This window comes from Dasypus novemcinctus, chromosome 9, assembly GCF_030445035.2.
Source record: "Dasypus novemcinctus isolate mDasNov1 chromosome 9, mDasNov1.1.hap2, whole genome shotgun sequence".
In the NCBI taxonomy this organism is placed as follows: domain Eukaryota; kingdom Metazoa; phylum Chordata; class Mammalia; order Cingulata; family Dasypodidae; genus Dasypus; species Dasypus novemcinctus.
In genome coordinates, this window is record NC_080681.1 from 118766291 (window position 1) to 118781289 (window position 14999).

General features: G+C 57.3%; 1 protein-coding gene and 1 long non-coding RNA gene across 2 annotated transcripts in view; one reads left to right on the top strand and one right to left on the bottom strand.

Moving 5' to 3' along the window:
• LOC105747472 (uncharacterized) overlaps positions 1-956 on the top strand; it is a 28708-nt gene extending 27752 nt beyond the window's left edge. Inside the window, exon 3 of the long non-coding RNA XR_001119471.3 lies at positions 562-956. This is a non-coding gene — a long non-coding RNA (uncharacterized lncRNA). The remainder of the gene's footprint in view (positions 1-561) is intronic.
• A 3214-nt stretch (positions 957-4170) lies between these two features.
• CTRC (chymotrypsin C) lies at positions 4171-10329 on the bottom strand. Its single transcript, XM_004472175.2, has 8 exons — positions 10260-10329; positions 9039-9130; positions 8844-8941; positions 7771-7896; positions 6864-7000; positions 5964-6109; positions 4979-5131; positions 4171-4249 (listed from the first exon to the last, which is right to left on the bottom strand). The coding sequence occupies exons 1-8, from the start codon at positions 10297-10299 to the stop codon at positions 4235-4237; spliced, it is 807 nt and encodes a 268-aa protein (XP_004472232.1). The 5' UTR covers positions 10300-10329; the 3' UTR covers positions 4171-4234.
• Positions 10330-14999: the final 4670 nt, after the last annotated feature.

Below are 14999 nucleotides of genomic sequence, written 5' to 3' on the forward strand. Positions count from 1 at the left end.
GCGTGGGCCACTCCACATGGGTCAAGGAGGCCCAGGGTTTGGACCGCAGACCTCCCATGTGGTAGATGGATGCCCTAACCACTGGGCCAAGTCCGCTTCCCTACATTTGCTTTAGTTTGTAGAATACTCTTGTATTTGTACTATTAACCACAATCCTCATTCACCTCTGGGTTCACTATGTTAGTCAGTTTCTAGATTATTCTCTAGCTTTCTTTTCATTGACATTTACATCCCTAGACTTTCAACCCAATCCCATTTATAAACCAGTCATTTTAGTTCTACTCACTGTAATGTGTTACCATCAACTCTACCCATTTCCACACTCTTACAGTCAAGCTAATTAAAAATTCTACATATATTAAGCATTGGGACCCCTTCTCAACCCTCATTCTATCTCCTAGTAACCTATACTCTAGGTTTTAACTCTATGTATGTATTCTTCATATTTAGTTCATATTAGTGAGACCATACAGTATTTGTCCTTTTGTGTCTGGCTTATTTCATTCAACATAATATTAGTTGTGTGATCTTAGTGAGTTTTTAAAATCTCTTTCACCTCAGGTCCTGCAGAAAGGGGAGTTACAATCAGGACCCCTGTCATCGGGTTGCAATGAGGATGAAACAGGATCGAGCACGTGAAACTCTTGGATGGCACCTAGTGCATGATTTACCAACAGCTCAATGTATGCTGGCGACGGCAGTGTGTGCCCAGAGTCACTCTAGTGTGTCTTCGGCAGGTGGGAGATCTCAGTCTCCAAGAGCAGGTCTCAGGGCCTGAGTTCCTTCTTTCCCCCATTTCCAACAACCACTTTGTGACCTCTTGGACTAAGTCCACAAATCCTGCTGTCAGCCAAGCCAGGACGCAGGCAGTCCTTGCTGACCCCTCCCTCTCCCTCACCCTTGTACCCACCGTGGTGTACTTTGGATTTTGCCTCTAACTCGGGAGGAGGGAAAGCGTATGAGTTGCCTGTTGCTGCCGTAACAAATGATCACAAATGGAGTGGCTTAAAGCAACACCAATTTATTATCTTACAGTCCAGAGGTCAGAAGTCCAAATCAGTCCCTCTGGGCTAAAATCACCTGTCTCTAGGCTCCAGGGGGAGTCCACTCCCTGACCTTTTCCAGCTTCTGGAGGCTGCCTGCATTCCTTGGCTAGTGGCCCCTTACTCCATCTCCAAAGTCAGCAGTCTAGCACCTTCAGCTCTCACTGTGACTTTGACCCCCTGCTCCCATCGTCACATCTCATTCTCTGACCCTGACCCTCCCGCCACCTTCTTTTAAGAACCCTGTGATTAAGTTGGATCCAACTAGAAAATCCAGGATAACTCCCCATCTCAAGCTCCTTAACTTAATCATGGCTGCAAAGCCCCATTTGCCAGGTAGGGTAACATATTCACAGGCTAGAGTTTAGGACGTGGGTATCTTTTTGGGGGGCAGGGGGCATTACTCTTGCCTACTAAAGATTGGTATTGATTCTTGGACACAGTAGCAGATCTTATCCCCAGATATGAGAATTTCCCACTCTTGTTGAACAAACATACCTGTGGCTCATGCTTCACCATTTTTTGGCTAAGGTAAAGTAGTTTTAATAAGTCTATCTCATTCCAAATTGTTTGTGTAGATTTGGGGCTGGGTGGTCTCTAAATAATTGCTGCTCTCTTTTCCATGAGCACCTCCATCCTGGCCTTATTATTTCTGGCCTTGACAGTGCAGCCGCCTCCTGCCTCTGCTCCTGCGGGCCCTGAACCACCCTTCGCAGAGAGGCCAGATGAATGCTTTAGTGTGTACATCTGCTCACAGCAATCACTTCTCTCTCAAATGCTTCCATAGCTCTCCACTGCCCTCAGAATAAAGCCCCAACAACCTGCCATGGTTACAAGACCTTCCACAAAGGGCCTTGCTCACCTCCAGGTGCATCTCTCGCCCCTCCCTGCTGGGGTGACCAGCTGTCCCAGTTTGCCCAGGACTGTCCTCGTTTTAGCACTGAATGTCCTGTGTCCCAGAAAACTCCTTAGTCTTGGGCAGACTGGGCCATTTGGCCACCTTTCCCTGCCCCACACCTTAGGCCCAGCAACACCAGCTGCTCGGAGTTTTCTTCTAGCAGTTGCCAGGACTTTGCTCATGCTCCTCCCTGTGCTGGGAAAGCGAGTCCTTCTATTGTCTCCCAGCATATCAATGAAAAGTGTGTTGAGCTGCAAGTAACTGAAAACCTGGCTACAGGGGCTAAAACAAATGCAGGTTAATTTTTTTTTTTCACATAGCAAAAAATTCAGAGGCCAGTTTCTGGTATGAGATGTGCAGTTCGATGTCAGAGCTGACGACTCTGCAATTCTCTTGATTACAAGATGGCTGCCGGCATTGTGTCCACACTCAAGGCAGGAGGAAGAGGAAGGGGGGGCATGCGCTGTGTCAGTCTCCTCGTATCAGGAAGTATCCACTTCCCTGGCAGAATTCTTATATCACAAGGCAGTAGAGCTTGGTGGTCAAGAGCAAGCTGGGATCAACCAAGTCTGGATTCCAGCTCCACTGCCTCCTACTTAAATTGCCTTGGGAAGTGACTAAGCCTCTCTGGCCTCAATTTTTCCACACGTAAAATGAACATGATGGTAAGAGCAACCTACATGGGTTGTTTCAAGGATTAAATGAGATAATACATGTAAAACCTGTAGAAGAGTGTGGGCACATAGCGCTCAATAAATGTTACCTATTATTCCATTGTTATACCTCAAAGGCCAGAACTGAGTCCCATAACTCCAGGGACAGCGAGTGTTTGGTGGTCATAAACTCTAATGGAGACTCAGGAGCGAAAGAAGGTACTTGGGATTGGAGTTTGGGTCAAGCAGTCAGCACGACCTTCTGTACTTGGGCACCGTCCACTCAAATTGTAAGACAGAGCTTAAAATTTCCTGGGACCCCCCCCCCCTTGGACTCCCCCCTTCAGCTAACACTGGATTAAGGCCTTTTCTGTGCTCCTGGCCTGGACCCTTTTCTTTGCACTTACATCGCAGAGCTCAAATAACCTGTTCACGGGTCTGTTTTCTCCAGAGCAGGGATCGTGCCTGACTCAACTTGGGTTCCCAGGCCTGAGCCGTGGCTGCGTTCCTTGCAGACCCCATTGCTTGGGGAGCAAATGAAGTCTTTTCTGAGAATTGGCTTGGCATCACAGGGTAGGGGAGGAGGCCACGTCCCAGCCCTCTAGCAGCCAAACTCTGATGGGGAAACAGGATAGCGTGTGGACCGACCAGAGACAGTTGGCAGCCAAGGGCTCTCCTGTGAGGAGTTCAGAGACTGGGGGGCGTGGGGGGGGGGTTGGCGTAGGGGATGGAGGCTAGGTGGGGGATGGGTGGGGCACCCACTGGAGAGCTACTGGAGAAGGCCTCTGCCGATCAGCACGTTCTCACAAGCGTCCCAGCCGGGGGACCCTGACGGTAGGTCAGAGGTTCCCACCTGGAATGTCCCTCCCGGGACACTGGGTCACTCTCTTTTGGCACCCTTTGTCCCCCAGGCAGCCTGAGGTGAGCGCCCCCTTCTCTGAGCCTCTTGCGGTGCATGCATTGCTGGTGCCTGTACCGAAGATCAGGCCGGCGCTTTCCTCTCTCTGGGCCTCAGTTTCCCTCCTGTCTACTCTGGTGAAGTCTTTTCCAGCTCTGAAGACTGGCCCAGGGTCTGCTGCTCCCCTCGTAGCCTCCCCGGGTCCAGCCCAGGGCTGGCATGAACTTAGAGCTCCTTACACGGGGTCCCCAGGCCGATAGCAGCCGCAAGGGCTACGCTGGGGTGGGGGGCCTGCTGGGGAGCCCCTTTCTCAGGGAGCCAGGGTTGTCCTGAGCTCTGGGCAGCCTTGCCGCTCCAGGCTGAGGGCGGCTGCCCTTGGGGAGACCCCAGCCCCCACTGCAGCTTCGGGCCCTTGAGGGGGCGCCTCTGTGGAGGCAGGATCAGAGAAGACAGGGCTTTGGCCAGGGTCCCGCCGGGTCATGGCTGGGAGACAGACGGGGGCAAATGTCTGAGGTGTCCCCACCTCCTATCCCCTCCGGCTACCCAAATGGCTTCGGGGATGCCCGCCCCTCTGCCGCCTCCCAGCCAGCGCCCCAGCAGCTCCCTGCAAGCCCTGGGAAGGGGCGGCGCCTAGAGAGCCTGGAACCCACGAGGGAGGGCACGGCAAGAATCCAGGCGGCGTGAGAGGGAACGAGGTTTATTGTCGTTGCAGGAATTTGCTGCCACGGATCCCAAGGATAATTCACTGCTGCATTTTCTAGAGGAACAGAGAAGAAGCGTGTGAGCGACTCGGGGGTGTGTGGCCCCTCCTGGGGTAGTGCAAGCCTCTGACAGGGGTCCAGGAGGCAGCCCAGACGGGCAGCTCTGCCTGTGCCCAAGGGGCCTGCACACCCCTTAGCATTGCCCCCACCGTGCTGGGCAGACGGGGCTCGGCACACAGCCTGCGTCCAGCGGGAAAGCCCCAGCTCAGAGTGGCCCTCTGGGTCTCCCACCCTCAAGATGATAAATGGCCATCCCACGCATCCCCTCTCGTCTGCTGGGCCCTGCTCCCGTGGGGCTACGTTTCACTTTGGGGGGCGGGGGGGACAGGTGTGTGGCCTGGGAGTGGGACGTAGTATTTGCTGCAGCCAGTGGAGGCATGGTTGGGGGAGTGAAGGACCGTTTCCTTCCTCGCACCCAATGAAGGCCAGCATACAGCAAGCGCTCAATCACTACTTCTCGAATGAATGAACGGCAGATGAACGTGAGTGTATGTGTGAACAAATAAGTGCATGAGCGAATGAGTGATTGAGCAAACAGAATAACTGCACGAGCAAGTGCCAATGAGTGAGTGAATGAGTAAGTGAGGATGTGAATGCGTAAGCAGGTGAGCAGGTGGCCGAAGCAGCAAGCAGTGAATAAAGGCACATCCGAGCGCGGGCTGGATGAAGGGACGGGGGAGGGGGAGTGGGGGGCTGGGGGCTGGGGGCGGGCGACGCTGCCGCACCTCGCTGATCCAGTCGATGTAGGCGGACACGCGGGTGTAGACGGCCGGCTTCTTGAGCGTGTTGCAGCCCAGCCCCGAGCCGAAGCTGACGATGCCGTGCACCTCCCAGGACCCGTTCTCAGCCTGGCAGTTCAGCGGGCCGCCCGAGTCCCCCTGCGCCAGAGCGGGCGGCGTCAGCCGCCAGGCCCCGCCCAGGGGCAGGCGTGGGGGGCGGGGCCGGAGCGGGCCGGGCAGGGGGACGGGGTCTCTTCTCTCTGTACCCCCGCCTTGGCCTCCGCTCTCCCCGGCGAGGGAGGCAGTGTGGGGTAGGGCTGCCTTGCCTTAGCCCTGGGTGGCCCTGGGTGTCTGCCGCCTGGATTGCAGTGTGATCTTGGGACAAAGCTAACCCTTCCTGTGCCTCAGTTTCCCCAGCTGTGCAGAGCCACCATGTCTAAGGCTCTACGAGCTTCCCAGAGAATGAGAACGCTGGGGCTACATTGGAGACCTGGGAGAGTGGGGGAGGTGGGAAGAGGGGAGAAGGGGGCCTGTGTTTGAAAACAGGACAGTCCCCGATGGTCTTAAATGTTTCTCGGGTCTGTGTCAGATTGCCCTAAATCCTGTCTCCCTGTACTGGTGGAGTTGATGGCAAGAATGACAGCTTTAATGAAGCCTCTCCTACATTCAACAGACACATTTGGTCCTCACAGCAGCCCCATTTTATAGATGGGGGGAAAGTTCAGAGAGGTTAAGCATCCGGCCCAAGATCACACAGCAAAAAAGTGGTGGGTCTGGGACTTGAACTCAAGGTTCTCCAACTCAACTCTCATGCTCCAGCAACAAGGCTCTGTGTGTGTGGGTAAGGGTGAGGGGAACGGATGGGGTGCAGGGGTTCGCCTAAATCCCTTAAACCCAACCTTAGAAAGGATCTGCCCATGTGGGTCTCCCCACTCCCCGCCCTCCCTGCCCCCTTCTGCTTGGCCACCGGGACACAGGCAGGGACACTCACGTTGCAGGCCGAGATGACGCCGTCGCCCCCGGCGCACACCATCGTGTCCTTCACCATGGTGCCCCACCAGTCGCTCCGGCTGCACGTGGCGTAGTCCACCACGGGCTGCAGGCCCTGCTGCAGGACGTCGGCAATGGGGCCGTTGGCTGCGGGGAGAGCCGACTGTGAGCAGGGAGGCCCCGGGGCAGCCTGCCCGGCCCGTCACCGCCTGGGCCGTCAGGGGGCAGGGTGGGGTGGGCTGGGGCCTGGCCAAGGGCCCCTGGGAACCACACACCTGCTTGGAATCAAGAGGCGGGACGCCCAGCCAGTGGGGGCCCGTTTGGTTCAGAGACCCCTCTGAGGGTGGGGAGGGGTGCAGGGGGAAGGCAGGACGGATCCGCAGAGACCCTCAAGGAGTAACCACGGAGCTGGAGTCGCCTTAAATTTGAAGTCTGGGGTTTTAATTGTCAGTCATTTCCTCCATGCTCTGCCTTTGCCATTACCCATTAAAAGGTCTTTCTTACCCCAAGATTTTCTAAGTATGGATCTGCATTCTTCTCCAGAGTTTCATTTATATTTGCATTTACCTCTTTCATCCAGCTGGGATTTATCTGGGCATCTGGCATGCCATAAAGGTCCACCCCACCTCACAGCAGTTTATTTGATTTCGCTTTCACTTGTATCGCACTTCATATGTGCCAGGCCCTAATCCTCTTAACCCTTCCAGCCCTCCTACTCTGCCCGGGTTAGACGGTCACATGGCATGTGCTTAATAAATATCAGTTATTTTTACAAAGCTAAAGAAGGTGTGAAAATGTTTGGGCAAAAGGGGACAGTGATGGGTAAAGGTGGGTGATGTGTTGGCTGTGGGAGCCGCCTCCTCCGGGAAGACCTCCGGGACTCTCCAGGGGGGGTACTCACTCCAGAGGCGGCCCCAGCCAGTGACGTAGCAGGGGAAGTCCTGAGGCAGCAAGGCGCCCTTCTCGGGCAGGCAAGCCACCTGGATGGTGTCACTCAGCTCCACGTGCTCCGCCAGCTTGATGAGGGCAATGTCGTTCCTGGAATTCAGAGAAGAGAGGGTGAGCGGGCAGGAGAGCGCAGGCCCCTCAAGCCAACACGGGGGGCCTGGGCTGTGAGTTGGAAGTCAGGCAAAGTGGAGCGGGGTCCTCCACGAGCCTCCTGGACAGCCAGCTCCTTACGGCCGACAGATGTGTCATCAGGCAAGCACGATCCCCTGCCCCTTTCAACGAGGCTGCTTCCGCCTGAGTGCCTTCAGTGGAAGCATTCAGAACCACCGCTGGTCACGTACCAAGAAGAAATGAAGCTAAAGCAAATGGGAAATTACAGTGATTGAAGCAGGACACCCACAGCTGTGATTTCTATATTTCCATTTTGCTGGAATGAAAGCTGGCAGCCCTAGGCAGCCCTGCATGCTCCCTTGTTCTTCCCTGTACTGGGCTGTGTGACTTGGACATACCCCTTAACCTCTCCGGGCCTCCTTTCCTTGTCTAGGGCTGTGGCGAGGATTAAATCAGAGATGTAAAGTGCCTATTGCAGGGCAGGCCTGCAGTCGGTGCTCAGTACAGGGGCCTCCTGGCTTAGCCTCTGGCCAAGGAACTTCGAGCCAGACACGCTTGCGACCTCGGTGTCTTTATTCGCCTGTGTTTGGCCCGTGATGGGGTGGGAGGAGTGTCACCCCCACTTAGTATTTGGCCATTTTGTCCTCTGCTGCCTGTTCGGGGTGAGGACGGGGAACTGGGGATGGGGCCGGGGCCGGCCCTGCCGCGCGGCGCTCCCCGGGGGCCGCGACACGCCAGCTGGCACTCACCGCACCAGGAAGGAGTTCCACTTCTCGTGGACAAAGATGGTGTCCACGGCCACGATCAGGGAGCCTTCCTCGTCCTCCACCACCAGGTTCTGCTTCCCCAGGGCCACGCGGTAGGTCCGGGCGTTGCTGCGGAGAGTGAGGGACAGTGGCTAGCGCTGGAAGGGAGCGCCCACCCCAGTGACCCCTCCCAGGGACGCGGGTTCACGTCGTGGCTTGGCCACTCTCGGCCAGGAGGCTGAGGCCTCGGTTTCCTCATCTGTCCGCTGGAGATAGTGGTAGAACTTCCTGCCCAGGGCCCAGTGGGGCTCAACGGGTCCAAGCCGCGGTGGTTTCAGCCTCCAGCTCCTAATCGCACCCCCACTTCTACCCTGGCCTCGCCGCTGCGCACTCTTCACCCAGCAACCAGGCTGTCTTCAGAAATAGAAGCCACCCTCAGCCCTCTGCTCAGAAACCCTCCCAAGAGCTCCAGGGTCCTCGGGGTCCACGCCGAAGTTGTCACACCTGCAGCAGCAGGCGCTTGTTTCCCCTCTAACTCGCCTCCCCTCCCCTCTCCCTTGCACGCTCCGCCCCTGCCGTATGGCTTCCTTGTTTCTCAGCCGTGGCAGGCAGGTTCCTCACCCAGGGCTTTCTTTGCATTGGCTGTTCCATCAGGAACGCCCCTCCTCCAGGTTTCCCAGCTGCTTCCCTCTCTTCCTGCAGGTCTTTGTTCAAACGTCCCCTTATCCGAGAGGTCCTTCTCTGGCCATCCCACTTAAAATAGAAACCCTGTATGCTTTTTATCCTCGTCCTGCTTTGGTTTTTTTTTTCCTTTTCTGGCTGATATCTTGCATATTTACTTGCTTCTTTTTCTGTCTTCCCTAGAATATAAGCTCCCCGAGGGTGGACAGAGCTTGTCTTCGCCTCTGCCGTACTCCCTGGCATGTAATAAATATTTGTTGGATGAATAAATGAACAACTGGGTTACTGGGAGCAAGTGGTTTGTTAGCCCCGCGGTAGCAGGTGTTTCCTAAAAGCGGCTTATCAGGCTTCCACCCCAGGTGACAGTCAGGTGTCCGGGGCGTCCTCCCATTCACCTGATGCAGTGGGCGGCTGTGAGGACGTAGTTGCTGGCAATCAAGGTGCCGCCGCATGTGTGCCTCCACGTGCCGCTGCTCAGGTACTGGAGGGAGATCTGGAGGAGGGTGCAGAAGGGCCCGCGTCAGCCCCCAGGTCCCGGGGCCCCTTGCCCAACCCCGGCCCCTCAGCCCTCCCCAGAGCAGCATGCTTACCTGCCAGGGCCAGCTGTGGGGACTGGCATCGTCTCCTCCCACCACCCGGGCGGATAGGTTGGGTGGGAAGCTGGAGACCCCGCAGCCGGAGGCTGGGCGAGAGGGGCGGGGAGGAGCACAGGTGAGTGGGGAAGGGGCAGGGGGAGAGAGCGCAGGCTTTGGGCCGGGGCAGACGCGGCTTCGTATTTCCCTGCGTGACAGTGGGGACACCAGCTTATTTTCTGGGCCTCCACTGCCCTTTCTGTGAAGTGGAAGTCTAGCAATAAGCAGGGGGGTTTGTCCTGAATCAGACAACGCATCTAAGGGCTCAGCTTTCCAGCCCAGGACAGAGTGGCGGCTTGATACATCAAAGGACATAGATCGGGCTGGCATGTGTGTGCGTGCCTGGGCACGGCTGTGTCCTTCATGCTGGCCGCCCTGGCCCTTCCAGGTTGCAGCATTATCGGGGTGGGAGAGCATTACAGCCACAGAGGTACAGACTACGGCCACCAGAAAACCGTGTGGGGTGGTCAGCAAGCACGAGCAATGCAGCGAGGCAACCCAGGTTCTCATTCTAGCTCTACCACTAACCAGCCACGTGATCTTAGGCAAGCTACCAAATGCCAAGCCTCAGTGTGGCTGCGCTGTGAAGCGAGGGTAGAATAGAGCCCAGTCTCAGGGTTGTTCTGAGATCAAGTTAGTGCCCGCACGTGCAGGGCTTAGCACAGTGCCCGGCACGTAGCGAACACCCAATAAACAGGAGCTTCTATTATTACTGGCACTACTGTTGTTGTTAGCTGGAAGGACTCTTAATCAAGTGCTCACTTTTCTCGAAAGTGTCCCCGAGACTCAGAGAGGTGAAGTGACAGGTCTAGATCCTGCAGGGAGGAAACGGCATTCGTGCCAAGCCCCTTGATGCCTGAGCTGGTGAGATGCCCTCAGAATGGGACAGCAAAGCATCCCCAAGGGTGAGGTGCTGCTGAGCAGGGCAGGCTCCCCCTGGTCCCTGGAGAGAACCCAGGATGCGGCACCACTGTGTCCCCGGCCCACACCTCATCTCTAACCCTCACGAGGTCTCGCGGGGTCTGAGCATCACCCCGATCTGCAAATAAGGAAGCAGATTGGGGATGCAGGAGCAGCTGAACCCACGCTGGACCCAGAGCACCTGCGGCCCGTCCTCCCCACCAGGCCGGCCCCGGCTCACGGCCCGCTGGCTGCAACGGGCCGGCGCCCCCCGCTCACCGCAGGCCAGGAGCGCGGCGAGGACAGCGAGGCCCAGCATGCTGCGAGCGGTCAGGACAGTGGCCGTCGCCCCGGCAGGGGCGCACTTATAGGCGGGGGGGGGGGGGGAGGCGGAGCCACCCCGTCAAGGCCGAGCTGCCCCTTGGAGCAAACCTGTTCCCACAAGGCCCTTTCCCTGACCTTGGGTGGTTACTGTTTAATTTGGGTAGGACCTGGGCCTGGCTCGGGGACATGGGTCCTCCCGCAGCCCGAGATGGGGCACCCTCTTGGGTCTGCTGGGTTTTGGGGGCCCCCACTCAGCTTGTTCTCGGCGTCTCTCCCCATCCCGCTCCTTTAGCTATCATGTTTTGGGCCCCTCCTCTGCGCCAGGCGTGGGCCCAGGACTTCCCGCGGGCTCTGCCTTAGCTTGCTCAGCCCCGCGGCCAGGACGCCACTGACCACTCCCTAAATTGAGGAGGTTGAGACTCGAGGGGGGCAGTGACCATTCAGGGTCGCGCGGCTGGGCGGCCCCAGAGCTAGGATTAGGACTCAGCGCTTCTGACGCCACTCCGGGTCTTCAAGCTCCTGGGATCCGTGGCTTCCCGTCCTCCCCTCTCCCTCCTCCAGCTCGCACTGCCTGGGCTCAGGACACCCCTTGTGCTCCAGCACCTGCTCCCGTGGCTGTGGATCGAGGCTGAGCCCCGGGGAGACTCTGCAGGGGCTTCGTTGGCCAAATTCCTGCCCAGAGCCAGCTTGGTTGTCTCCCCATGAGGCGCCTCAGTCTGTCAGTCTCTAAAATGGGCAGATAGGACCAGCTGGCATCTCAGGCGCCTCTCGGCCCTATCGCTTCAGGACTTAAATGTCAAGGCCAGTGTTCAGCCTTGCCAGTTAGATTCTGCCCTTCCCCCTCCTTCGATGTCTCCCAGCTTCTCCTTGGAAGCAGTTTACTGAGCCAGGAATTGTTTTCCAAGAAAGCCCAGCACATCTTGTTGATGGTGGTGATCTGGAAGGTGAAGGAGGATTCTAACCAACATATTTTTATGACATTTAAATTCTTTTATAAAAACATGCTTGTGCTATTTTTGTAATAGAAAAATCAATAGTTCTTTTCTTTTTTTCTCTTGAAGTACTGGGGTCTGGGATTGAACCCAGGACCTCACATATGGGAAGCTGGCACTCAATCGCTGAGCCACTTCAGCTCCCCTGAGTTGGTTTCTTCGTTTGTTTGCTTGTTTGTTTGTTTTCAGGAGGCACGGGAACCAAATCTGGGACCTCCCATGTGGGAAGCAGGTGCTCAACTGCTTGAGCCACATCTGCTCCCAACAAGAGAGTATTTTTTGTTTGTTTTTAAAATTTATTTCTCTCCCTCCACCCCACTGTCTGCTCTCTGTGTCCATTCGCTGTGTGTTCTTTGTCCACTTGGATTCTCATCAGTAGCACTGGGAATCTGTGTCTCTCTTCGTTGTGTCATCTTGCTGCGTCAGCTCTCCGTGTGTGTGGTGCCATTGCTGGGCAGGCTGCACTCTCTTTCGTGCTGGGCGGCTCTCCTTACGGGGTGCATTCCTTACGCGTGGGGCTCCCCTATGCGGGGGCACCCCTGCGTGGCAGGGCACTCCTTGCGCGTATCAGCACTGCGCATGGACCAGCTCCACACGGGTCAAGGAGGCCCGGGGTTTGAACCCTGGACCTCCCATGTGGTAGACGGATGCCCTATCAGTTGAGCCACATCTGCTTCCCCACAATAGAGTTTTAATGACAAAAACCAGGGACTCCCAGGTGGGGAGTGTGTGTGTGTAGGGGTCTTTCTGTTGTGATGCCTGTAGTCCCCGGGCCCAGGGTGGCTGGGGGACCGCGGGCTGCAGGGAACCTTCTGGTCCTTTCTAGAGGCTGGCCCTGACCAAAAGGCTGGCAGCCTCTGTCCAGTTCTCCTCAGGCCCTGCAAAGGCCTCGAACAGAGGTATGGACAGAGCTGGGGGCATGGCTCGGTGGCCCCACCTGCCTGGGTAGAGCAATGACGCTGATTTTCCGGTCTGGGCAATTGACACTGAAGAAGGAGCTGGTGTCAGTCAGGCTGTCCAGAAAAACAGAACCAAGAGGACAGATGTAGCTACATGTACGTTGAGGGATTTATTACAAGGAATCTGCTCATGAGCCCGTGGGGTGGGCAAGTCTGGATTCCGTGGGGTGGGCAAGTCTGGATTCTGTGTGGTGGGCTGGAGGTCGGAAACCCCGGTAAGAGTGATGTTGAAGTCTTGAGTCTGCCCTCCACAGGCTAGAAACCAGGAAGGAGTGGAGCACGTAGGCTGGAGGCAGAATTCCTTCTGGTCCCTGGAAGCCTCAGTTCACCCTCGTAAGACCTTGAACGATTGGACGCAGCCCACTACATTTTGGAGACTCGTCGCCTTTACTTAAAGTCAACTGACTGTGGCTGCTAACCCCATCTGTGAAATACCGCCACCGTGATCACCAGGCCAGTGTCTGACCAAAGAGAAGGACACCATAACTGACCCAAGTTGTTGATACATGCAATTAGCCACCGCGCAGCCCCAGGGAAACTTGCGAGTATCTGCAGAGGGGAACCCTGGGAGAGTGGATTTCCTGTCGTTGGAGGGGTGGGGGCTTGGATTAACTTGAGTACTTAAAGATGTGACTGAGTTGTTCCAGCGAACTGTGGAGTACCTATGTATCGATCATTCGTTCATTCACTCATTCCTCCCGCATTCGTCAACCCTGCTTTGGCCGGGTATACTGAGACAACCCGCCCCGGTCCCACCCCAGGGGCGCTCCCTGCCTGTCCACTGCGGAGCCTCTTCCTGGTGAGTTTACCTGTGGGCAGAGAGGTAAGTGTTCCTTGGGGAGAGGCTAGGGCTGGGAGCTCTGAACCACCAGAGATTAATTCTGGGCGGGAGCTAGATGGGTTATGGGTTGGGAAAGGATTTGAGGGTACGAAGAGGTCAGAACTCCACTGCTGTCCCATGGCGCTGGGTGCTTTCCAGGGCCTGGGTGGCGTCTCCAGGACCTGGGACCTCCAAGTCCCTGAGCCACATGGGGACAGACTGTGCTGGAAAACTAAACAGAGTTGACTCGGCTGAGGTATCTGAAGACGTGCTGGGAGCGAGGAGGCTGGGCCGGCGCGGGGGCTGGGACGCGGTCCTGTGACGCCCGGGGCCCCAGGCAGAAGCACTGCCAAGGGGAAGTGAGAGTCTGAGAAACAGGGCAGGTGCCACCGCCTGCGCCAGGATTTTCTGGTTGAGAGAGGGCTCTTGGCTGGCAGCTGTTGCGTCTCAGGGGAGGCCCTCCGAGGGGGCCGGGCCGAGAGGCTGGCAGGGCTTCTTCTCAAGGCCAGATGGGAGCAGTGGGGAATGGGGAATGGGAGGGGAGCTCGTGGTGTGGACAGGGGCTGGGGTAGGGCTGGGGGCTCAGCAAGGAACTGGGAGCTCGGTGAGGGGCTGGGGGCTCAGAGAGGGGCTCGGCAAGGGATTGGGGGCTCAGTGAGGGGCTGGGGCAGAGTTTCAGGGAGGGAAGGCCTAGTGAGAGGCTGGGGATCTGGGGAGGGTTTTAAGGCACTGTCCCCCATTCCCACTCTTTTTCATTTTTAAAGATTTATTTATTTCTCTCCCCTTCCCCCCACCCCCCCAGCTGTCTGCTCTCTGTGTCCATTCGCTGTGGTTCCTTGTGTCCGCTTGTATCCTTGTCAGTGGTACTGGGAATCTGTCTCTTTTTGTTGCGTCATCTTGCTGCGTCAGCTCTCCGTGTGTGCGGTGCCACTCTAGGCAGGCTGCACTTTTTTCGCACTGGGCAGCTCTCCTTGTAGGGTGCACTCCTTGCACGTGGGGCTCCCCTCTGTGGGGGACACCCTGGCATGGCAGGGCACTCCATGCGTGCATCAGCATTGCGCATGAGTCAGCTCATCACACGGGTCAGGAGGCCCGGGGTTTGAACCCTGGGCCTCCCACCTGGAAGGCGGACGTCCTATCCGTTGAGCCACATCCGCTCCCCCCATTCCACTCTTGGTCCCTGACTCACTTTGGGCCTCCTTCGTTCCCTGATCCCTCCCTCTGCCTGGGCTGGGGGTGGGGGTCTTGGGCAGGGCAAGGCTGAGGGTGCCGACCTGTGAGACCTGTTGGTGGGTGGCATGGAGCCCTTGTCTACCTGGGGGTCTCACTCCCAGGGCTCCCCGTCCTGGCCAGGTCAGCTGGGCTCAGGCTCTGGCTTGGGCGGAGGCTCTTCCTTCCCAGGAGCCTCTGTCCCTCGGTTGTGAGGCCCTTTTGCTAGGGTGTTAGGGCTTCGGATGTTCCCTTGGGGACAGGTAGGAAAGGCCTAAACATAAAGCCCTGTGTGAGTGGGGGTGGCGCCTCGGGCCCTGGGTAGGCATGTGGGTGGCATCCCGAGCCCAGCAAATACCCTTCAGGGACCCTGCTTTCCAGAGGCAGCCTGCGGGTGGCGGGGGCAAGGCGGTCCTGTAGTACTGCCCACCTCCACCCGGGGGCAGCGGCGTCCAGTCTAACTCCAAACTCAGGTGCTGTCGGGCCCCCAGGAAGACTCGGGCTCCAGCCCACCCTCCCGTTGAACAGACGGGGAGACCGAGACCCAGTGGGCATGTGATCCATCCCAAGCCCGAGGGGACTGTCAGTGATCCCTGCTCACTCCTTGTCACCCCACGGCCCCCAAGGGGCTTCCCAGCCCGCTCAAGGCCGCCTGGGGCTCAGTGTGGAGAGGCAGATGCTCGGGGCATCTGAGTGGTGGGGTGTACTTGGGATG